Source organism: Agelaius tricolor, unplaced genomic scaffold, assembly GCF_023055355.1.
Source record: "Agelaius tricolor isolate 1412-34295 unplaced genomic scaffold, bAgeTri1.0.p SCAF_2, whole genome shotgun sequence".
Lineage (NCBI taxonomy): Eukaryota > Metazoa > Chordata > Aves > Passeriformes > Icteridae > Agelaius > Agelaius tricolor.
In genome coordinates this window covers 57242375-57268400 of record NW_027269262.1, presented here as the reverse complement: position 1 = coordinate 57268400, position 26026 = coordinate 57242375, and the positions used below count along the sequence as shown (strand labels likewise).

The 26026-nt window shown below is 41.2% G+C and overlaps 1 protein-coding gene and 1 long non-coding RNA gene across 3 annotated transcripts in view; both read left to right on the top strand.

Annotated features, from left to right (window-relative positions):
• Positions 1 to 26026, top strand: part of LOC139586411 (uncharacterized) — a 447190-nt gene that overhangs the window by 347850 nt on the left and 73314 nt on the right. The window lies entirely within an intron of this gene.
• PENK (proenkephalin) lies at positions 11207 to 15975 on the top strand. Of its 2 annotated transcripts, none has more exons than XM_071419601.1 (3): positions 11207 to 11442; positions 11934 to 12075; positions 14993 to 15975. In XM_071419601.1, the coding sequence occupies exons 2-3, from the start codon at positions 11938 to 11940 to the stop codon at positions 15656 to 15658; spliced, it is 804 nt and encodes a 267-aa protein (XP_071275702.1). In that variant the 5' UTR covers positions 11207 to 11442; positions 11934 to 11937; the 3' UTR covers positions 15659 to 15975. The 2 variants fall into 2 exon arrangements, with proteins under 2 accessions (XP_071275702.1, XP_071275710.1); XM_071419609.1 differs by having other exon boundaries at positions 11207 to 11446.

The window sequence follows — 26026 nt, the reverse complement described above, 5'->3', positions numbered from 1 at the left end:
AGACAATACAAGTCCTTGAAATCTATGCACATCAACACTTAGAAATGTGGCCACATAAATTGGGTTCTGTCAGCAAAGGAAATCATTGTCTACTCTGTTATGCTGTCTGAGATGCAGCAATGTGAATGTTAAATGGGAAATGTCATCCAAGAGGATACAGAAATAGGAATCACAAAGTTCTGATCTTCTCACTTCTCATGAAGGCACAAACCTGAGGTAACAAAGAAATGTCAATTTTTTGCAAATGTCACCCTTGAAAGGTTTAGTAATCTGTAGTCACTCTTCAAGTAAAGGCTTCACCTCCCCCATATTTTTAAGGACATTAGAGAAAATTGGCAAAGTAACATCAGAAAAGTTCAAAGCATATAGGAGCACACAGAAGAAATTAATGCTATATGAAGACAATTCTAAATAGTTGATTCAGGAAGAAACAATTCAGGTTCATAGCATCAATAGGAATTACATTCATCCCTAAACCACATAGAGAGTAATTCCATTGCGAGAATGAGACTGACTAAATCAAAGGCTTTAAGATTCTTGGATGAGAAGAGTACAGACTTTAAAAATTATCAAAATTGTACTGAATTTTATAATAAATATTTTTTTATTCTGTTAGGTTTGCCTTTGCCAATAGTAACAGAATTAAGAAGTTTTTCAAGGCCTCTCTTCAATGTATAGATATTTATGGGTTTATAGGTACATTCGTGTTGAAATAAACTGCATCAAAGCATCAAAATAAGAATCAAAGTGACCTTTCCTAAACATCCATATTGCACTGATATACTGTTCCCCACTGCATAATTAAATCAACTGGATGAAACTAAATCAAGCCATAGGGATGCCACCACTTGCCTCATATGCAGTTTAATTTGGGGGAACAATCATTATCTTAAAAGGTTTTCCTGAAAAATACATCAGATGTTAGCTCAGTTTAATGTCAGTGCTCACCATCCCACATCTCTCTTCTCCTTTTTTGGTGGTTTTTTCTTTATAATAAAGCAGTTATAAATCACTGTCTGCAATGGAATTAAATCAAATGATGCATAACAAGTAAAAAGATCAGTGCCATAAAAACTGGCAGACTGGAAAAATATTAACATGAGTACATGACACATAGACAAGAAAAAGTAGTTTTGAACTTCATCAAGAATACAAAATGTGGCATCACTGTAGCTACATGAATTTGGACCAGCCAAGATATTGGCAGTAATTTCTAAAGGGTGACACCTTGTACTCCTCAGCCATGAAAGATTCCTCACGGGACTGAGACAACAGATCTTAATTGTTAGGTAGAGATTAAGTAAGATTAGCCAAGGAGATTGCTCTGAACAGGCAGGGAAGGGTGGAGTACTGAAAATCTCTCATTGTTTCATGGATTATTTTATTGAAGAGTGAGTTAAATGCTGATATGCTCCACTCAAGACAGTGAGCAGATTACCTGTAACCCTTCCCTTCCACTCAAAAAAAAAAAAAAAACCAAAAAAAAAAACCAAAAAAAAAAAAAAAAAACAAACCAAAAAAAACAACAACCCCAGAACAAAAAGGAGCAAGAGTAATATTTACCTGGGGAGTAAATATAGCAGGAGTACTATTTCCATGAGTTTCTTTTCTGTACTGTAATTTCTATCTATTGTAATATGATGTTTGAGAAGCAATGATCCATAAAAGTAGCAGTTATTTAATACTTAGATCACCGTGCTTCAGACACTATTCCCCCACAGCTTCCTCACGTTCTGATTTGTAACTCAGGTAACTGCACAAAAGACATTAATCACAACTCCAACAAAGTGAAGAGTTTCTTTGCACGAGATCAAGGAAGAAGTACATGATTAAAACCAAACCTCTGTTTTTAATAGGCCTCTTGGAACTAAATATCATACAGCTCCATAGGAAATAGCCATAAACCTCTGCAAAAATTAAATGAAGAGTTTTACAGAATGACATTAATTGTCTAAAGCATTTGCAAAATGCTTTAGAAAATACCAGATTCAGTTTGATTACAGTTTTCCTTCAGATGAAAATGTTTACAGGAATATTCTTATCCTGTAAAAATATATATGTTACTCACTTCTGTGTGTGCATCATGGACATTATTGGATTCTGCACATTCATAGTGGTAACCTTGTAAGAAATTCCAATTTATAATTTAATTAAACTCTTTACTGAAAGCATTACAGAGAGGTAAAGTCACCACCTTTCTTTGAACTTCATATCACTCCATATTACTTAAATTTAATTTAGCATTTTATTGTCATAAACAAAAACTAATTAATCCATACCTGATTAATTTAAAATGTACTTACCCTTTAAAGAATTAAAACTTACTTCCCTATTCAGTATTCTCAACCCATTTTGTATAGTATTTGGAATGCCTCAGATTACAGTTTCCTTCATTGAAGATATGCAATAAGATTATTGTATTGTACTATGAAATATTCTCATAAATCTTACCTAAGACACAGATGTCAAATAAATTAACACTGAATTGCCCTGCGTTTTGCTTTCATTTCTTTTCTTATTAACTTATTGACCATAATAGCCTATAAAGGGTCCCTAAATCATAAGTTTTCAATTAGAATTCTGTTGCCTAAATTTTTGATGGAAAGTTTTGCAGGTGTAAAAAGGAAAGTGCACACTCCTGTAAATCCCAGCAGAGCAGGTAGGTAGCATGTGGGAGAAAGGAAGGTGTGATTTGAACTCAAAACACTGAGACTCAGAAACAGGTGTAGTTCATCACAGTTAAACAGTCAAGCCAAGCTCAAAGCACCAACCTTGGATTTCAAACTTTGGTTATCTCCACACAGAACACATTTTTATTAAACGGGATTGGTAATTATTTTCTTGGCCTCATGTGCACATTTAGACTGTGGAATCACTTCTTTCCTCCAAAGTACCTTTCAACAGCCCATGAAAAGGATAACACAAATATGGATATCAGACTAAACCTCATAGGATTTTCACCATAAGATTAAATAATTGGCAAAATTTAAAAATATAACGAACCTTAGAGTTTCTCCCATCTCTGTTTTTTATTGCTACAGCTATATTTTTAATGAGAAGTATTCAGAGGAGATTTTCATTTGGTCATGGAACACTGCACCACGCTCCCTGGAGACAGGGAGCTCCACCTGGGACACAGAGAACCTGGAGGTCATCAGACATCCAGAAGACTAAAGGAAACAGCAGATAAGATAAAGCAGAAATCACTGGAACTGTATGTGTCTAGCAGACCTACACAAAAACTACATTTTGAAAGACTTGGAAATTAATAAATGAAGCATTTTCTCCGACATTCTTCCTCGTGAGCTCTAACTTTGTTACATTTCACTGATTCATAATTATGGTTTGCTGATTTATAGTTATTTTACTTCACAAGGCCTTTCACTAGGCTTACATGCATGCAAGTCATGTTGGGCATCCCATCTGCAGCTCTGTTCTGAGTTCATTTATGGTCTTAACAGAAGACCCTGAAGCTCAGCTCCTGACTGCTGTCAGAAGCTCCACCATTCTCCTAACAGAAACAGAAATATACCATGGGGAAAAAAATTGACATCTCACACATGTTTAGAAGGCAACTGGCCTGCATTTTCTGTCAGTGATAAAATCTGTTCAATTCTATATGCTTCTGCACTGCCTAAATAAGTAAAATCAATGGGCTAAGGCTCAAAACAACAGTCAGCTCTTCCTTATACAATATACATCCCATCTCCAAAGGCAAGCAAAGCCCCTGTGAGATAATACACAGCTCTATGCCCAAGGAGCTGCACAACCAGATTGGTGACAGTGGTCCACCCTGCCTAGAAGCTCCCTGTCAGTGGCATTTTTGACCAGCTGACCAGCAGTACAGTGCTGCATTTTTAGAGGGTAGTCCTCATTTCAGTAAATGCTTTGTGTCTAGCTACAGTGTGCCATGATAAAACTCCACCTCATCCTGAAGATATAGCTGAGGTGCAAAGGCAGTTACCAGGTTGCTCTCAGAACCAGGCACAGTGTCTGCCTCAGGCACTGATCAGCACTGCTGCCTGCAGAGAAGTGGCAAATGCACAGCAGGAAACAGCAGAAAAGACAGAGAAATATTATCAGCTTGAGGAATACTTAATGACATAAACTAGCCTAATCCCAAAAAAACTTCAAAACTGTGACTTGAATGGTCATTACCTATACTTAAGGTGCTGTTGCACTTGAGCAAGCTGAAGTACAACTTATTACTGCTTAAAATACATCAGTATTTTAATACTGTGAGAGTTGCATTATTTTCATTATTTTATATTCTGTCTTTTTTTTTTCTGAGATTTTAGCACACATCAGTCTCTTTACCTTATATGTGTCTGAACACAACAGCTGGTTAAGTCCTAGGGTACCACTGTAGACAAGGGATACTCCAAAGGACATTCAAATCCCTAAGCTAGAAGTCTGAAACACCTGATGTTTTTAGTCCTGTGTTAGAGATATAAGTACTATACATCACATTTGAATTAACACAATCAGAGGCTATAAAATGGCATCAATTGCTTTGTCTAGCAAAATGCTGCCAAGCTAGTCATTATCAGGTCCTAATTGGTAGCAGTTACTTTACATTAGAAGGAAGAGGTGAATTCACCACTTTGAGGTGGCACAGAAAGCTTTTGCCAAGATAGGCAGTGCTGGTTAGCTGTGTGGAAATGTCATTGTGAGCATTTTTATATTAAAAATATCCTTGTATTGTGCCTCCACTTTAGCAGTGGTTGGCACCCTAATTTTTCAGGCTTTCAAACCGACAAAGGAAAAACTAGATATCATAATAATAAGGACATGTAATGATCAAAATGCAAGATGCCCCTTTGCAGCTTTGGAAAGGAGTCAACCACAAGGCAATCTTCTCCAATACATTTATGTCATCTCAAAATAATCAAAACATCACACCTGTCATTTTCCTTTCTTGTGCACTGTCACTGCACCTCCATTTTCACTCAACATGGTAACTCTTCTGCTTCCAAAGCCATTCAGGATCTTCCCAACTTCTCCTTAAATTCTTCAATCTTCAGATCAAACCTAGACCCCAGTCAAATTCAATGCTTCAACCTTCATTAAATATTTTCACCAGTTTGCCGCAGCAAAAGCAATAAGGACTCAGCTGGCTGAGATCGCTTTTTACTTTTTGAAGTGTTCAATTATGCAGCAGGAGAAATGAAATGACTTTCAAGTATAAAGCAAGCAGCTTGTAAGGAAAGGAAAATAATCTGAGAAGGGAAAGGTCAGAGTTCAGTTTCCAGGTTTTTTAATAGAAATGCAAAGCACAAAGAGGTACAAACAATGGCCAGCAGAACAGGTCAAATATGTGTAAAATGAGGGAATGTGATGATAATGTTTCTTATTTCATTTTTAAATGCTCTTATGATTCTTTTTATGTCAACTTCTTCTTCCACTTCCTAGCTAGGTCACTTGATAAATTGAACCTTTCCTTCCCTATGGAAAACGGTTTCTGGAACTCAACTGGGGACCCAATTCAAGTAAAACAGCTGAAAATCATTTATCCTGAAAGAAAAATGATGGACCTTTGATATGGTACTTGTGAGAACCCTGTGCTTGTGTACCTTTCCCACTCCATTTTTTTGCATTAGCATCATCCACTTAGCGTTTGCATTTCCACAGGGATTACAGCTGTGACAGTACCTAATCTGGAGTGGACTCTACCTTCAATGAGCAAAACATTGCTTTTACAGCTGAGGAATTTAGCCCAGTGTTAGACCGAGATATGTTGTAAGAGCACAAGAGGCTCAATGCTGCTTGCACAGCCACGGCAAGCTGTGAGACAGACAGACCCCAGCATGAGCAAGGGAATTTCCAGCAGAGGTGTAACAAAATGAAGTGTGTGTCCCTTATTGCTATCCCCATCACCTCTGGGGGATCCCTCCAGCAGAAGAGGAAGAGTACACACAGCCCTTTGCTGCTCCCTTCATGGCCCAGAAACAGCAGGAGAGAGGTGGTGCTCAGGCCCTGGTGGGGGTGGGAAGGAGGGAGCTCAGTGGTCACCTGGAAAACACACAGTGTTGTGCTGCTGGAAATCCCAGCAGCCGTTTTAAGCTTCATTTCTGGAGCACCCAAACTATGGGATTTTCAAGTCACCTCTGCCTGCCCTGCAGCACCATGCTGTGCCCCACAAGGAGGAACCCAGCCAGCCCCTACCCTGCCTGCATGTACCACACCAGGCTCTCCTCACAGCTCCAGCCTGCAAAAACAACTTGTTTTGCATGTTGTGCTACAGTGTGAACACAGCACTCCCCAGCTGGGCAATAAAATACTAGCAGTGAAAATGTAAGGCTGGAAAAATCTCCAAAATTCTGCTGCCTCAATGTGAATAATAGAAAATAATTGAAACTCACACTCCAAATATATTATTTAGATTCTGGTTGTTTGCTTTTCTTAGTATGAGTGAAGTGATCAAAATCTCTCATTTACAATTTTCAGCTAATCCTTCCACATATGCATTAGACACTGAAATCCTTTTCATAGATGCAGTTTAATACTTCCTTTGTAATTCATGGATGAATTTTCTTAATTGAAAAAATTAGGATAAATCACTCCACTTACGTGGAGCAGTTATTGTCTTAAATAATAATCACTGTGTCTGGATTCCATCACAATTTATTCTGCAACCCAGCACCCAGTTTTCTTCTTATTTTATTGGAAATACCTCTCCCATTGCCTCTGTGGAAATGAGAAAAACAATGCTTTTATAACAGATATGTTTAGGGGAGTTTTTTTACAGTTTATTCTATTCACTCTGCAGCACATTCTATTTACTGCAGTTCAGGACTGATCTCAGAAATTTTCATCAATCTCTGAGAAACAGAAAAATGTAATAAAGTGAATCTCTGTGTATTTTTATAGAACAGTATAAAATTCTTTGCTTCATTGTTACTTTGTCTGATACAATTCCAGGTAAATAAATGCACTAATAATTGCATTTGCTGCATGCTTATTCTGAATGCATGTCACACTCTTTATTTCACTCAGATAAAGTAGCATGAAGCCTCCTCCCCCCTCACAAAGCTACATGGCATCAACCACTAGGCGGGGACAGTAGCTGTCAGTGCTCTTCCCGTGAAAATATCACCTTATTGCCACCAGATCTGTTCACACCTTTGCCTTCTAAAAGAGGTGTAAATTGTTCAAAAGCAAAAGTATTAATAAGAGCCAGCTTCTTCTGAGACCCAAAGTTCAGCATTCCAGTTCTTCATAGAAGATTGCCTTCAGCAGCTCTGAGCAGGAATGTCTGCATCATTGAGATCTTTCTTATTTTTTTATATCTTAAATGATACACCTAGACATTTATTAAGGAATATACAGATATCTGGGAAGCACTGGAACATCTCTGTCCTGTAAAGGTACATTTTAGGCAACGCATACCAGCTGTAATTGACTACCTCTCTGCATTACAGCTCCCCTCTGCTTACATTAGACATCATTTAATAAAGATATTTAAAAAGTAACAATGCATGCCTTGTATATACAGATTAATAACTTGTCGTTTTTAATTACTTCGATTATATTTGGTATAAGAGAGTTGACCTGCAATGTCTTTCTTGGCTCTGATACCAGTTATGTGTTTTCCCATTAAAAATTAAGCCCGTTTAGGCTGAGCTAAATGGAACCTGGCTGTTTGATATTAAGACATACTGTTGTCTTTTACACTGAGCTTAAGAAAATAATCAACATGATGCTCTACATTCCCTGCTTTTCAATTCTACCAGAAAGGCTCTATGTTGTGAGGAGGATTGCTTGAGGTGCTGAAAGCATGTTTATTTCATATTTATATTAATTCATCTTCATTTAATGACATTGTAGCAGCTTGATTAGCATGATGAGTAGAGTTTGGAAAGTAAAGCTGGTCCTGCAGAAAAGATACCAATGTGAATTCTAAGAGAGATTCCATTTCTAACTCAGCTGCTCATTTTTTGCTACAGTTCAGAAATTCACTCAGACTGAGTTCTTGATCAGTAAAATGAAGACAATTTCACCTTGGCTTCACCTCGTTTTACCATAAGTTTGGGAGTTAGACAAACCATAGGGCAATGGGGCTCTTGGCACTGCAAGCACTACTGTTGTAAAAACAGTTTTCTTCTGGCTGGTATTTTCAGATGGCAGATAAAAAGCAGTTGGTATCTGTGGTAATTCTGGATTATACAAATGCTAAAGTTTTTTTTTTACATTAGTAGCAAACAAGCTATTGTCTTTACTGCTGTGAAAAGTGTTTTCTTTCTCTTTCTGCCTCCCTATTTCTTTGTTTCTCAGTTCACCATTGCAGAGGAAATATTACCCTCCATGCCTACAGTGAGTAATTTTCCTTATGTAGTTTTTGCTCTGTAGTATTTTGGCAAAATTTGCTAAATTCTCTTTTTGTTTAATCCTCTCTATGCAAAGAATACCTTCCCCATACAAAACTGAACTCAGAGAGGGAATTACAGAGCTTTCATCTGCTGACACTGGGAAAAGTGAGCTCTTCAAGAAATATCATCTACATCACTCCTTTCTTGTATCACATCCTCAGTGAATATTAGCATCTTTCAGGAGGAAGGGAAGGACTCTGTAGCAGGCACTGTAGGAAAGGGTAAAACAAGAATCCAGCTTCTTTTCTTCCCACTCTCAACTCTGCCAGGCCTTGGGGACCCCTCTACAACCTCCATAAGGATGTAGGATGAGGACCAGTGACAGAGAGGAACCAGGTGAAGATGCAAATGACAGATAGGAAGAAGCAGATGAACCAAAGAGTCATCTGTAGTGCTTGCAACAGCCACAGCTGGATTTCTTCTGCCCAGTGCTGGCTGTACACAGATACCTCTGCTCTCTCTCTCACTTGTTGAAAATGTCCTTGCAGATGTGTATTTCACACTAGACGTCTTCCACCTTTTCCCTGTTTCCCACCATCAGGCAAAAGGCTTATGCACAGTAAAATAACTCTCTTCACTAGTTCACTTCTACACAGAATTTACAAGAAGCCTTTTATTTGGTCCTTTTGTATGCTTTACTCTTACTTCATTCTTTATCTTTTCCTGTTATAATCTGCATTTTACCCACAGGGATTATCTGCACCTCTGTACACAGTGAGATTCTAACACTGGCTGGTTTTCATCATGAACAGATTAAGCACAATGAGTGACATCAAACAGAGTAGTGAAGGCTGTGGCAGGCTGAGGAGCTGAGTGAGCTGGCTGAGCACAGATGCTCTTGTGCAGAATGATGAAAGCAGCAGCCTCTCAGCCCAGGGACATGGCATGTACGCTGCTGGAGGCACAGTCATGGCACTACTGGGCTGTCTGTCCTGTCACACCATGCTGACTATCAGAGTGCAAGCCAATAAATGATGGCAGAGCTGAGAGTCAGTAAGTGACCCTGAGGACTACTCTGATGATGTCCATCACAAAAGCTCTGCTTGTACTGAGCAACTGTACAGCAAAGGAGACATCAAATGTGTCACTTCTGGAGTTAGTCAGTGCTTCCCTAACCAACTCAGGAGCAAACCTGAAAGCAATCCTGCTGATTCAGTGGCATAGCAATTTGCTCATTGTTCCAAATGTAGATCCCTCACATGCTAACATAAATATACCCACTGGGATGATTTTTAAAATGTCTACCTCTTCTCTTGAGGGTTCACTTACAAAGTTGGCTGATACTACTGCATAAACAGAGAACCTGATTCTCTTCTCACGCACACTGATTATAGGCAACAATGCCTTTGGCTTGAACAGATGTATTTCTGAAAATCCATACATTAATTTGAGCATCCTTAACCTGAGTCTGACAGCTGATGTAAAGACAAGGTGGCAAAAAATCACGGTTTCCATACAGTAATATTACTGGATTTCCTCTTACTTCTAAAGGATAAAGATCTGGCTGTATCTCAGTGAGTGTGTGACATCAATGTACTTCAGCATCAGAAAAGGCAAATGAGACCTGGGGAGGTATAAATTGAGGTGTCTTCTTCCTCCAGGGAACATAATTACGCATTATTGTCCTAATGAAATTTCAACTGACATACTGTGTTCTGTTCCCATCACTCATGCACAGAAATTATGAACTCCAACCAAAGCAAATGCAGAGCAGAACATTCACATGACATCTTAGGACAGACTGATGAAGAGCACAGTTTGTTCACTTCAGCAAAATGAGGACTACAGAGAATAATCCCACTCCAGAAACACTAACATGAGGGAAAATGCCCTTTTAACTGAAGAACCATGCTGGAAGAAAATCAAGTTAATATAGACCAACTAGAAATAATTTGGGGCTGAAAGTAGAAGCTGGCATCTGACAGTCAAAGAAATGCAGCTGAGCATGGCTGGGGCAGAGCCCTCTACAAACAAGAGGTGCCAGGGATCAGTGTCATTGCTTTATGCCTGTTCCCCAAGATGTCAGTCAGAGCACAGCAGTGAGCAGCCCTAGCTGCTGTGCTTGAGAACCCCGTAGAAGGGCTTGGAGGTTTGCTTCTCTCTGGTTCATTCCTATTTGTGTTTTCCTGAACACCAAAATTGTGACAACAAAGCAAATCTACCCATACTAGTGAATTCCAATAGTTTCAAATTACAACCCTTGTCTTCTTCCTTGGTCTAATAAATTCTGCTTCCCCCAAACAGTTTTACACCTGGAGGAGAGAGGCAGAAGACGTGCAGCAAGAACTCTCAGCACAGCAGCTTGGGGGTTTGGCGGAGTAGCAGAGAGGGAGGAAACAGAGAAGGAAAAAAGAATTAAAAACAAACAAAAAACAAAAAACCGAAACAAAAAAAAAAGCCACAAAAACACAAAAAAACCCCCAAAATTTCCCAAAGGCTGTAACGCTGTCCCACTCTCCGCGTTGTGCGAGGCTCTTTCGGGAGCCTGCCTCCGCTGCCCCGGGGAATGGGGTTACCTCCGAGGGGCTGCCGCAGCCTCGGGGCGCCTTTCCCGGTCCCTCACGCCCACCCCCGCATGACTCACGGGCTGTCTCATTCCCCGCCCGCCCCCGGTGAAAACTTCCCCCGGTAACTTTGGCGGGGCCGGTTCCGCGCTCCCCCCTCCCCGATGGCAGGGGCACGCACACCCCCTCATCCCAAGCCCCGCTGGAGTCACGGATGGCGGGGCGGTGGTGCCGGGGGGGATGTCGTAGTGGCCGCGTCAGCGGGAGCCCGACGGCGATTGGGGGGAGGCCGCCTTCTCCCCGCGGTCCCCAATTATAAAGTGCCGCCGCCGCCGCCCGCACACGCTCCGCAGCGGCGCGCCCGGCCCCGGCAGCGGGCTCGGCTCGGCGCCCCCCGAGCCGCCCTCGCTGGAGCTGCCAGCAGGCCCGGCCCGGCTCTGCCTGCCTCCCCCGGGGCTTCTCCGGAGGCTGCTCGCTCTCGCCATCAATATTAGTGGCTCCGACGCCGAGGCTTCAGCAAGGCGCAGCTCCTTTCTCTGCAACTCCCGGGAGCCCCGAGGGCAGCGTGTGTGAGTGAGGAGCTGCTCTGCCCGCGGTCGGGACCGGGGGAGGGCCGGGCCGGCTCTGCCGGGGCTGGTGCCGGTGTCGGGGAGGCTGCTCGGGGCGTCCCGGTGGGAAACCCATCCCGGGAGGGGCCGGAATCCCGTCCGTGCCGCTCCGCGGTGCGTTCCTTCTCCCCCTGCGGTGCCGGCTTTTGCAGGCAGGGAGGGATAAAGTGTTTGGGGACTGTCACCAAACGGGATCTGCTGGGCGCTTCATCCTCCGGGTCCGCTCCCGTTCCGAACGCAGGTCAGTTGCCTTGCAGCTGCCAAGCGCCCGCTTGGTTAAAGCTCCCGCTTACCTCGCAAGCGCCATCACTCCGACTCTAAAACGCGTGAGTTTTAGCGGAGTTGGTTTGAACCCTTTCACGCCGCCTTTTCCTTCTCCGAGGCTGGGGGGGCGGCCGTGCTGGGGTGGGAGCGGGAGGAGGCGGCTGCCGGCTGACCTCTCCTTCTCGCAGCCCCATGGCGTTGCTCCTGAGACTCGGCTGCTCGCTGCTGGCCCTCAGCACCTGCCTGCTCCCGAGGGCCCGGGCCGACTGCGGCCGCGACTGCGCCGCCTGCGCCTACCACCTGGGACCCCGCGCCGGCATCCACCCTCTGGTAAGCGGCACCGGGGCCGGGAGCGCCTCCGAGCCCCGAATCCCCGCGGCTGGGCCCCTTCCCCGCTAACTTTGAAGGGAGGAAAGGGGGAGCGGGGAAAAACAGCGAAATAAGAAAAATAAATAGTGGGGGAAGTGACCGGGGTCGCTTGGAAGACCCTTTTTTCTGAAGAGGGGAGAGAGGGAGAAGCGGGGTTAGGGGCGCTGGGCAGAGGGCGAGGAGCGAGCGGAGAGCGCTGATACAAACCCAGAGCGCCCCGAGGAGCCCCGAGCCCGCCCGTCCCTCCCGTCCCTCCCGCTGCCCGACGGCGAGAGGCGGCCTTCGGGGACGGGGACAAGCGACACCGCCGAGCAGCCCCGCGGGGAGCCAGGAAAAGGCCGAATGAAAACGTAAGGAGGAAGGGAAATCCGACCGGAGAGGGCATCTCTGCAAGGGAAGGAGGGGTCGCTGCCCCTCCAGGGCATTCCAGCACCGACAGGACGGGGGGAAGCCGAGCAGAACGGGAGGGAGGGTCCCGACCCTTGTCCGCTGGCTCCATGGTAAGATGAGCTCTCTCCGGGCAGGACGGATGTCGAGCTGAAAAGATCTGCCTGAAATCTCACTAAAAAAAAAAAAAAAAAAAGTGTGTTTAAAGCCTATTTGAGTAGCAGTACCTTCGCTGTTTCTCCTCTCTGCACGGTGCTGCACAGCGTTAGGAATGCCTTGGAAGATGCTGGCTCCTTAGACAAGTCGTGCTAAGTCCGGAAGGAGGGGGACTGGGGGGTGGGGGTTATCTGTAATTCTTGTGATGTTGAAATAATTTAAAAGAACAGTCTCAGAGGCAATTCAACTTGAAATTTAAAAATCGGGGGTCAGTGAAAGTCTGGGGTCCCTCAGCCCTTCCTGAAGAAGGTGGGAACTCTGGCTGCTGAGTACTTTGCCAGTGGCATCAGTTGTTCCTGACCTCAAACACACACACACACACACATATATTGTGGCATCATGCTCTTGGCACTTCTAAATGATCTTAAAAATTGTTCCTCTCATGTCACTGGTTACTTGGGATCATGCAAAAGGAAGGGCTTGGCTCTCTAGCCTTACACAGAATTAGGAACCACTGAGTACTTCTATTTACTCCAAAAGCTCAAGAGCTCTTAACCATAGTAGGCTCAGAAGGGCAAGATTATTTGGACAGCTGGCCAAACAGTTCCCTCTACTTTTTTTTTTTCTCTCTGCTCACATTAGCTTTCAATCAAACTTTAGTTTTAATGTCAACTAGGGTAAAAAAAGTGGTAGTTTGCCCTTATGGAGGGAGGGCTTTTCAGAGTATATATTCTGCATGTCTATTTTGACAGTCTCTCTTGCACACCTTCAGTAGTCATTAAAGAAAGAATCAAAGTTCTGTTCTGTGAGAATGTTTGTTTATTAACTAAACAGGTAAAGAAACAATGTAGCACACCTTGTATTTGTCAAACATGTATGAACAATCCTTGGAAACTATTGTTTCTATGTATTAGTATCAAGTAACATAATAACTGAATTTATTATGTTGTATTTGTTAGACACCAGACATTGCACGCTGATCTGGTCACTTACACTGATGAAGTATGTTCATCTGACAATAGGAGGTTATTAAAACTAATTGAGAAAGAGAGAGACCTATTCTTTCTTTGATTTAGAGCAATTCAGACTGAAGCTGAAATCTTACTCTCTCTACAGCATGACTATAACTTATAGTAATAAGCATGTAGTGGCAGTTAAATTATTGTATTACAAAATATATAAATCCCTTTAATTTTCTTGTGATCATACCATAAAAGTCATATTTAAATTTCTTAGAGTAATGTGACGCTGAAGAGACAGACTGTGCAGTGGATAATGAGCTATCAGACAGAGCTGTGCTGGAGTTTAATTTCACATTTTAAAGTATGTTAGGATCCTTAGAACACATCATCTAGAGTCAGAATGAGTGTTTATCTTATTGAAAATATTGATGATTTTTCTTTACCTATTGTGGTATGAAAACCACAGGCAAGAAGAAAAAACACTAGAATCACCTTATTTTACAACTTAAGGGTATGGCTGCACAAGAAGTAAATTCCCCTGACACAAGAGAGATAATAGTAGCTAATATCCATGTTATTATCATCACAAGACAGGTTATGAGATATGCATAAGGTACTGAAAGCTTTTTTCATGTTGTAGCCTGACAATTTTTCAATACAGTCAGAAACCACACAGCTTAGGATTTTTTTTCCATCTCCTTAATGGTCACTGCTTTCCAGCTAGCAAAAATGGAACTTTGATCCTGCCCTAAGAGAGCCTGTGTTTCTACATTTCTATTGGTACATGTTGGAATGATCTGTTCCACAACGAGAAACAAATGGCAACGCACAGCCTTTAAAGCTATGCAGTGTATTGAACATACTGAACAGTGCAGTACACCTGGCTTCTTTGCAATGTCCATGCTGTGCAGCTTTTCTGCACAGTTTCTGAGTGATACTTTTAATTATGAAGATTGAATATGTTTCTACACTTGCATTATGAAGCAAACCACAATTGGTCTTTAGCTTCCCGGTAGTAAATTTTAAAAAATAAATCATAACTCTCACAAGTGTAAGGCAGATACAGGAACTGTACTTTTGGCTTCCTTTGAAACAGAAGCATAATGGCAACCTTAACATAGAGTATCCACAATTCATATTACCTGGTAGTCTACCTCTTGTAGTGGAGACTACCTGGTCCTTCAGAGAGGGATATGAAGAACTTCAAAACAGACAGGTGCCAAACCAGCTATTCCCAAAGAGCATTTCTTCCAAGCCACTCACAAAGAGAGGCTCGCTCACGCTCTTTTATAAACAAGTAAATCTAAGATAAGGCCGTAGCGAGGTGATAGTTGCTATCAAATAATTCTCAGCAACCCACATCCATTTTTCAGGCATGTACACTAGAATGCGAAGGAAAACTGCCTTCTGCCAAAGCCTGGGAGACCTGCAAGGAGCTCTTGCAACTGGCAAAGCTGGATCTTTCTGAGGATGGCAACATTGCTCCAGGAGACAAGAAAGAGCTGGACGAGAACCATTTGCTTGCGAAGAAGTATGGAGGCTTCATGAAAAGATACGGGGGTTTCATGAAGAAAATGGATGAGCTCTATCGGGCAGAGCCAGAGGATGAAGCTAATGGAGGAGAAATCCTGGCTAAGAGGTACGGAGGGTTTATGAAGAAAGACTCGGATGACGATGCCCTTGCCAACTCCTCTGACCTGCTGAAGGAGCTTCTGGGAACAGGGGATAACCCCGAAGCGGCGCACTACCGAGAGGTAAATGAAAACGACGGCGATGTCAGCAAAAGATACGGAGGCTTCATGAGAAGCACAAAGCGCAGCCCTGAGTTGGAAGACGAGGCCAAAGAGCTGCAAAAGAGATACGGTGGCTTCATGAGAAGAGTGGGCAGGCCAGAGTGGTGGCTGGATTACCAGAAACGATATGGTGGGTTCCTTAAGCGCTTTGCCGACTCCATTCTCCCTTCAGAAGAAGATGGGGAAACTTATTCCAAAGAAGTCCCAGAGATGGAAAAGAGATATGGTGGTTTTATGAGATTTTAATACCTTTCCTTTTATCCCTTTTGTCCTAAATGAGAAAGACTGCCTTATTTGTCATAACTTATTGTAACGTGTTGCTTGTACTGTACAGTTTTTTACTGTCCTTGGTTAATGATGCAGACTGCAATTTGTTGTTTCAGGTTCTGTGTTCTTTCAAGTCAAATAACTACTTTCTGGTTTAGTCAAGTTTCAGTCTGTATTGTAATTTCCATGCTAGAACTATTTTGATTACTGTATTCGTTTTCTTTAAAGAAGAACTACATCTACAGTAGAGTTGCTTAACTGTACATACAATAAATTCTTCATCCTAACTGCAAAAATTCTGAAGTGCTATTTTTTCTCTGTCATTTAATCAAATATCATTTCAATTTTTCTTTAAGCCATCAGAGCAATGCCAACCTTTTTTTCCATAATTACAGAATTTGTAGTGCACACACAACAGTTTAAATATACTTTTGTCTTTAGTTTTCTGTTTCTTTGAACACTAAAATAATAAATAATTTTAATCAGTTAACAGAATAAATATTTAAAGCCTAAATTTATAATTCACAGTGTTAAACAATTGACATTAAAAAAAGAAAAAATCACAAGTGTGTTTGACTTTAAGCACCAAAATAATTTCTCATGTACACACAGTTATATGTTTGATTAGTTACATCTTTGATGTATATCTATATAGGGTTGTATACTTGGCTTTAAAAATAATAAACACTAATTTAAAAAGTGGTAAGACATTTGTGCAAAATAAACATGACTTAAAATTGCATAGAAATACTCGATTTTGCAGGGCGCCTGACAAATGTTTTTCCATGGAATAGTTTTGTGTTTCATTCCTCAGCTGCTATAAATCACTTTTGCACAATTGAAATATAGGAAAGTGCTGGTCAGACTTCTGTGTTTCAAACAAAGGCAGTATAAGTAAATCTGAGAACAAACATAAAAGCAAACATTAACACTGTAGTTCCTTTGCAGTTTACACAGGTAGACTTACATCAAAGGCCAGATCCCATTCCAGTGTACAACTCCTTCCAAAATCCTGACTGTCCTCCTCTATTCCTAGTCTGTGAGCAGTTTTCCCCACCTATTACTATTAGTTACTGGTCACTTCCCACCTAAACTAACATGAAATTTGCCTTGGCCATGGCACTGCCAAAACCATCCGTGACTGTGCTTTCCATATCTGTATCTCAGTTTTGCACAGTACTAGCTATTTACAAAAAGGGAAAATAATGGTCTGACTTTTCTTTAATTTCAAGGCAATGGGATTGTCTAGGTTCTCATGTCTTATAAAAATTATGATGTGTTTCAAAATGCACTTGAAGGCCTCATCACATACAATTAGTTATGATGATTTTAGGCTTTGCCCTTAGAGGATGGTATAGGTAGTCTGAAGTGGTCAAAATCCCGCTGAAGGCTGGCTAAAGTGTAAGGCATTCCTTTTCCTTCAATTAGAATCATGGCACCTATTTTCCTCTTCCTGCTGTACAGAACTGATAATACAAAATTTTTAAATCCAGAAAATACAGGTGCCTGGAGAAGCTCCACAGCCTCTTCAGGATTCAGTTGTGTTCCCTATCACCTTACTATAGAGTTCTTCAAGATGCCACTAGCCACAGGAAAAGTCTTCCCATTCTTTCCTCCATTGCACCTGCCCACAGTGGCTGGAGAACAATGCATCACCTGAGTGGTTTCATCCACAAGAACCTTGGGCTGTGTGCACTAGGGCTGCTCTGGAGCACAAACCCACACATGGGATGCAGCATGTTTGGGTTTGATTTAAATGTACACTCTGGGAAGAAATAAATGACATCCTTAATATTTCACTTCAACATTTAGTCACATCTTTTCCCTAAAAAGTTACTCACCTGTAATTTAGCCAAAGGACCCTTGCTGGCCTTCAAACTAAAACAAGCATTGCTGTACCTGTTGATGCAGTTGACCAGCTGTTTTTACCCATCCTTCACAGTTAACAAAAACTTGGTAATTTAAAAAGGAATAAAACTCCCAGACCTCAAGAGATCTAGTATGTATATTGAAAAATGAAGTGGTTTGATCAACTAAACCTTTAAATTTATATCAATATGACACCTTTGCCACCATCTTTGTCACCTTTTGAGCCCTAAATCAAGAGCCAGACAAGGTTAGGTAATAAAATGTTATGATTTTAATGAAGATCCCTCCAGGTGCACAACATACTGAAATGCACACCAAAAATGTGCCAAAGATGCACACGTGATATAGGACATGTAGAGTTTTATAAGTTTAGCAAATTAGCATAATTGACAAGACTCCCCAGTTAGAAACACAAGTGATGAATTCCTCTTCTTGGTTCAACCTCTTCTAAAGCTCACGTTCCTTGGTAGTTGTTAATGGGAAAGTGTCTTGGGAAGGTTTCTTGGTCTTGATTCCCATACGAAGCAAGATTAGAGTAGGCCCTGAGGATTCTCATGTCTAATAGGGAAAGTACTGAAGTAAATGTATAACTATATAAGAACAGTCTGCAGAGCTACAAATATATATGAACAATATGTATAAAAGGAACAATCATTTTGGCATCATCTTCCATGGCATACTCCTTCAAAATCTGGCAGCCCACATCTTGGACAGGTGCACTCTTCACTGGGTTAAGAGCTGTCTGTTTGGCCAGGCCCAGAGGGTGGTGGTGCTGCTGCATCCAGTTAGCATCTGGTCATTCATGGTGTCCCCAGGGATCAGTGCTGGGGCCAGTCCTGTTTAATATCTTCACTGATGATCTGGATGAGGGGATTAAATCAGCAAATTCATGGACAACACTGAGTTGGGTGCAAGTGTCAATCTGCTGGAGGGTAGGAGGGCTCTGCAGAGGGACCTGGACAGGCTGGATAGATGGACAGAATCCAACAATATGAGGTTTAACAAGTCCAAGTGCCGGGTCCTGCACTTTGGCCACAACACCCTGCAGTGCTACAGGCTGGGGACAGAGTGGCTGGACAGGGACCTGGTGGAAAAGGACCTGGAAGCTCTGGTTATCAGCTTCTGAACAGGGCCACCCACGTGGCCAAGAAGGTCAATGGCATCCTGGTCTGTATCAGGAATAGTGTGGCCAGCAGGACCAGGGCAGTGATTGTCCCTCTGTTCTTGGCATGGGACACGCCACACCTTGAATCCTTTGTTCAGTTCTGGGCCTTTCAGTTCAGGAATGACTTTGAGGTGGTGGGGTGTATCCAGAGAAGTGCAACAAAGCTGGTGAAGGGTCCAGAGTACAAGTCTGATGAGCATCTGAGGGGAGCTGGGGGTGTTTAGCCTGGAGAAAAGGAGTCTCAGGGGCACCTTTATTGCTTTCTTTAACTCCCTAAAAGGAGAGTTGTGGGGTTCAGCCTCTTCTCAAGGCAGCCAGCAACAGGACACAAGAACATAGTCTTAAGGTACACCTGGGAAGGTTTAGGTTGGAATGTTAGGAAGAATTTCTTTACATAAAGGGCATTTAAACATTAGAATTGGCTGCCCAGGAAGGTGGGGGAGTCACCCTCCCCAGAGGTGTTTAAGGAAAAACTGGATGTGGCACTCTGTGCCATGTTCTAACTGACATGGTGGTGTTGGGTCACAGGTTGGATTCAATGATCTCAGAGATCTTGTCCAACCTAATGGATTCTGTGAATTTATATAGAAAAACTAAAGCACTTGGTACAAACATCTAACTGGGATATCTGCATGCAAGCCAAAACTAGAGTAAGGCCATCCAAAATGGAGTATGTCTCTTCCAAGGCTGAACAATGTACATGGAAGACAGATGTGACTTAGATTCTCAGAATGAAATAGTAAAACTGAATAGTCCCCATTCCTTCCATTATAACTGAAAATATCTCCAGTCACACTTTTTCTTGCTTCAATAATTACAATTTAAAAGATGTGAAATTAGAATAAGATCTAATTTCTTCCGTTGATGTGGAATTTCTTATTTTATGACTTTCAGTTATACCACCATTCAGGCCCTTTTTAACTCTAAAGTGTTCTAATATTTCCAGTAATTAACATTTCAAGTTAAATCAGCTCAAAATGTGCCAGTGAATCAATCAAGGTTTCCTGAATCACAAATCAAAAATAAGGTTGAAGATAGGACCTACTGAGCTGGGAGATGAAAAAAGACATCTCCCTCTCATTTCAAGTTCTGAAAGGCTCCATTAATTTTCATCTTACAATACATTCCTAGAAATATCATTTCATCAGAAGATTATTGAAATAGCTGCATTCCTTTATATAAATAAAAGGAGAAAGGAGGAAAGCCTGATGTCTAGAAAGAAAATTAATTGCAAGAGTATTTTGAAGAAAGAAATGTCATTCTGAGACCAAAAACAGGAATATATATTTATATATTTCCTTTTTCTGGCTTTTATCATTGTTCCAGAATAGAATCATTGGTCTGATAACTAAGTATATATTAAAAAAAAAATAATAATAATATGAACAATGTATGCTGGAAGGGTCCAGACCAGTCAAAGAGATTAATGCCTCTGCATAAGGAACAAAAGGGAAAAAAAGATAGTCTAATTGAGGTTAGACAAGGATGAGTTGGGCTTTTTAATAGGAACTAATTACAGGAAGGAACAACAACAAAAAAAGTATTTCCTGAACTAAATGGAGTTCACATACAGGAGAGAGAGAGAAGCTGATGAATACAGTGATTTCTGAATACCAAACTGCTTGCAGCTGAAGCTGTACCTGAAAACCTAATCTTAAATCTTGGGATAATGAGCAAAGGCCATAAATCTATTTCCACATTTCAGCTGAACTTGGCTTATTCTGAAATATGAGCTGAAATATGCACAGCATAACTTTGAATTTCCTGTTTGATTATTTCTGGTAAATTAAAATAGTATGATATATAATAAATATAAATAACTACAAGGTTATTATTACAATCATTATTTTGTAATTATTTCTAAATAGTTACAATAATTTACTTTATAATTGTTTATAACTATATCATAAATACAAGTAATTATAACATCTAATGTTGTTAGCTGTTTCAGATAATGTTTCCCAAGATAGAATCTTTAGAACAGAAACATGTTCTAATTTAATACACTGAAATAAGTATTATTATACTGTGTTCAACAGAGACTCTAAATATGCACTGACTCATTTTAATTCTGAAGGGAACTTAATTAAGAAGAACCTAAATTTTCAGTTTATGGTATATAAGGGTGTCTCTGACATTAAGAGTGGTTTTGGAGGCCTACATGTAAGGCAAAATGACAAATTCTTTTGTCTTTCTAATTTATGTGAGCATCACAGTGCTCTGTAATTTATGTACACATCACAGTGCCTCAGAAAGTTTTCCTTATAGCTTTCTTCCTCAAGCACTACAGTGATCATCTGGACACAAAAAACAAAATTCCTTTTTATACCAACAAGACCATGCTAGAATTTTCAGCTTAAAAGGCAAACAAATGGTAAAGTTTTCTGACTCTGGGTTGCTGTGAGAATTAAGAAGTTCCTGGAACAGGTTAGCTGGCCCTGAAAGCTGTGACACCCCAAGGAGCATACTGTATTTCTGGTCTTTTAAAGCATCAAAGAGGGATCTTAAAAATCACACAGAGAACAGTGTAACCACTTCCCTGAATGCTTCCATCCTTCTCTTCAGTTCCCAACAAGCTGAGAGATTCAAGCATCCCCAATGAGACTCCTCTACATGACTACACTTTGCAGTCAGGTCTTTCTCCAACAGCAGACGCTTTAGCAGTGCACAGACTTCATCTCTTCCACCCCCTTTGAAATCCTACTACCTCTTGCAGAAATCCCTTTGTCAGCCTCCACTCACAGCCTTGGATTTAATTTCACCACACTGAGGTTTGCTTTCTGACTCAAACCATAAAAGCCTACTTTAATTGGAGAGTGACTGAGACCTTCAGTTCCAACTACTACCTGTGGAAGTTAGGCAGCTGCTCTTAGACTTCTTGCTTTTAGCAATTTGATCACAGTTCTTTGCTCCATGCAGAATTAAAAATCGATCTCTGTGTCAACAGGAATACACTGGCTACATCAAACCTGTATCATACCTGGATTTCATTCTATCACAACTATATTGCAGTTACACTATTACACTATTCCCTCCCTCTGAGAAGGATAGGGAGTTATCACAAGCATAGCTGTAAGCAAGGAACAGGGCAGCAAAACCAGCTGTAAATCATTAATCCCAGCATTCAATTACTAATCCCATCAGCCTCATTTAAGGCATTTAAACTGACAGTTGCATATCCAATTAACTGTTGCTATAGAAAATGAAAATGCTTAGAGGTATTTGACAGACAAATCTTTACTGGCCCAGCAGGGATTTAGACTGAATTTGTTTAATTAGATTGTGACTTTACCTAAATTGATCATTTACTGTAATCCTTGCTGAAACCATGGAATGAAATCTCTCAAGGTTAAATAGTTGTCACAAAAGCACATCACTCTGCTAAAAGATTAGTTAAAAGCTCTGTGCTGTGCAGTACTGCTTCCTCAAGGAGAAAGATGGCATTTCCTCATGCACAGATCATGAGTGCTAAACCTTTTCATAGCTGTCCATGTCTGCTAGGACATACATGACCTTTGCCTCTTGCCCCTCAACATACTCTGTTTCTCAACATAGTCTTCCCCAGCCCATGTAGCTGCTTATAAGAGACCCTGTATTTTCCTACTTTTTAAATGTTTGTACTCTTAAATGTGTGCACTGACTTGCACTCCGATTGCAGTGAGATCTGTGTGTTAGTCTGGTCTGAGCTCATCACAATTCGGATCCATATAAAACTACAAGATACCAGGTTAGGAAAACCACTTCTACAGTCCTATGAGAATCTGCAACTTAACTTTTAGACTTAATGCCCAGCAAAATACTCTAAAGCCCTTCTTCAGGCAATGCTTTTTTCTTGAGCGGGAGAAAATGGCAGCAACAGCACAAATGAGAGGCAATTTTCTCTCACAAGAGCAGTTGAAGCAGATAAGCCACATAAGCCTCTCTTAGTACATATAAACCAGTGTTTTTCAATCATGACCTGCAGTATAAATGGGTTTTACAGTGGGAGTTTCACATTTCTCTACATTTTCATCTCTGCTAATAACTAGATGAAAAGGGCTGAAGTTTCAACTGCACCACATTTCTCTGTCTAGAAAAATATTATGTGGAATTATACCTTTTTTAATTTTCATTTTTGTTAATACAGCATAGCTGTCATGCTATGACAGCAGTTGACACAGTTAATGGGACAAAGTCATTCTCAGAACATGATTAACTGATTCTTTGCCCATCAACCAGAAGAAAAGCTGTCAGCTTCCATCTGAACAGACTCAGAGGAAATTAATCAAAGCATAGAACTTCTATGGGAGCCATTGCATGCTTAAACTTTGCTAACCGAGCTGTTGATCAGCAGACTGAAGACAGGGGATATGTTTCACTCCCAGGTATCCATCATACTGAATTTCTGTGTAGTAACTGAGACAAAAAGTCTGAAGCAGGGTTCTCAGGCTAGATGAGGTTTAGAAGTAATATCTTCTCCCTGTGGATTCTTCAGAGATCTTTTAGACTCCAGGGATTTCACCATCAGCACATAAAATAAATCTGTTCCCAGCAACATGACCATTCAGAACATGTGGTGCCTGCTAATGCCTTTTGAACTCACCAGCCTCACTGTCTCAGCACCAAACCTTGTGGGCCCTCGAAAGGCTGAGGTCACTGGTGAAGCATGACCGAAATGGTGACAGCATGACAACAAATCTGCTCTACACTCTTTGTGTAAATGTGAATGCCGTCATCATTCAGCTTCTCAGTATCTTAACGAGAAGAGCAATTAAATTACTAAATGACCTTAACCTGAGGCAAAATAAATAGGCATAGCAGCAATAAATTCTTAGAGGAAATCCTTTTCCAAATTCTACCTGTCACTGCTGAAGACATCCCCTCCAGTTCTTGCACTGCTTTGAGGTCTTTTGTGGTTTGCTGGTACTGTTAGTATACTCCAACTCTTCTGGTCTCCTGGTTGCACTTCTTCCTGGGGTTATCATTCTTTGGTTAGTGATTTTCAGACTATTTGATAATTCCATCCAATTTGATAATTGAGTCACACCTTGAGGAAGCTTCAGCTTTTACAAAACAGCAGGTTGTCAGCCTAAGTGCCCAGACATCCATCAGCACATCCCCTTTGTCTTCTGTTCTGTATTGCTGGAGTTCAAAGTCCCTAAGCCAACCCAGTCCCTGATATCAGAAAGTGGTCTCAGAATAAGGGATACTTCCTGAACAGGAATATCATTATTCCTTCCCCTTACTGCCAGTCCCCCCATAACTACTATTACTGTCCCATCACTATTAGGGCTCTGTAGCTGCACAGTGATAGTGAATATTTTTTAGTCAGGCTAAAAGAGGTCAGGTTACCCATTTTTGTAGTCCTCAGTACTACCATCACTTAAATAAGAACTCATTTTTTTCAGTATACAAGAAAATATGTACATTATTTATGACTACATTCAAGTGCCATTATACCTACATGTAAATAAACAACCCATCCTAGTAAAATAGTCTAAATACTTGTCATTCAAGTTGAAAAGAGTTAAAGAGGGTTATTTCAGCCTTTCAATTAATTGAGAGGAAGGGAATACCATTTGACAGGAAGAACTGGTCAGACTACACACAAAATTACTTTGTATGTCTGACTAGCTTAAAGAAGACATCATTCTCCTCCCTGGCTTTTTTTTTGGCAAATATGTTATTTCTGCAAAGCAAAGCCAGTTTTCTACCTGTGACAGAAAGCTTTATCATTTTGTCCACTCCTCATTTGCCTAAAATTGTCCCCAACATACCTGTATTTTCCCTTGTGAAGACCACAGTCAACAGCAGCTTTTCCCCAAATGTTTTATATTTCCAGGGATGTGAGGCTCTGCAGCTTAAATTCTCAAGTGTCTTTACACACAATAATGACAGGTTCTGCTCTCTCTGCCCTGCTCCCAGGGAATGCAACATCAGCTGTGTGTTTTCACAGGAATGAAGCAGCAGACAAGCACTGGTGCCCTGCAGCTGGTGCCCTTACACCAGATATGACTGCAGCCTCACAGATACCACACCTGGATAGTGCCAGGTCACAGACCTGCAGCTGCTGAGGCACATACCCCAAGCACCTTCTCAGTCACAGGGTGGAGTTGCCCTTTGACTGACATGGTAGTCACCAACTGGCAGAACATGAAGCAGCTGCAGGGTTAGATGTGGATCCAGATAAGCAGCATCTTAGAAGATGGATGAGGCATGCACAGGCCTGAAGAGGGATCCCTGCCCATCTCCACAGCTCTAGAGCTGCAGTGTCTCTGCAGGTTCACTGTAGGATGGCTTAAATTCATTAGCTAAGGATTTTCTTTAGAGTATTGAAAGTTTTTCTCACATGCCTCTTAAGTACATACCCTCCCACAGCTGCAGTAGCCTATAGTTATCCCCTGGATCATGCCTCAGCAGTATAACAACATCTACCTCATACAGCAGCTACTAATTTTTAGTTCAGTAGAGATTAAATTAGTTTGGCTGACTGTGTGGTGAAGTATATTGAACCAACTAAAAGAAAAAAGAAAAAAAACATAGAAAAGGAGGTCTTCTGTGCTCCATACTATTCCTTGGAAAGCAAGCAACACATGCTTTGATTCAGGATACAAGATCAAAGTTTTCTGAGCTGGAACTCCTTTTCTTCTCCATTTATAGGGTGTACAGCCACTTCCTGCATACCTCTGATCAACTTCATCTTGAGGTAGGATGGCAGGTTCTCTGCAGAGGGCTTTGCCTAGTGGGTGCTCCCCTGTAGTCCTGAGTTTTGGTCAAAGCTGTCAGAAGGAATACACACAGATCCACAGGATTCATTGAACTTGTGCTGAGGATTTCCTTCTGATGAATTAATAAAACTATTACTTAGATTTTAAGACATAGGTATCTGGTGAGATTTCAGGCTGGTGCCTTTGACCTCTATGGTCAAAGCAGTTTTCTGACCTCTATGGTCAGAAGCAGTTTTCACCCAGGAAACAATTGGAGCTTTTCCTGCCATTCTGAAAGTTAAAATTATTAAAACTGGAGAGTTAAGGTTGTCACATACACTGTGTAGTAAGGAATTCCCACTTGTCATCTTGTATTTAATATTGGATTACTCTAAAATGTCAATCACATGACTTAATTCACTATCACAGACAGACACTATGTGCTTCTTTCTGGGTCCTTATATACATTTTGTTTTCATGATATTAATTCACTAACTTCAACAAATGCTAGTGACCTACAGAGAGGTTCTTTTCCTCACCAGTCTTTACCAGTGCTAAACAGTTCACCTTTTGAGGAATTATGTGTATTTAGGAGGTTTTCTGTTCCTCCAAACATATGAATGCAAA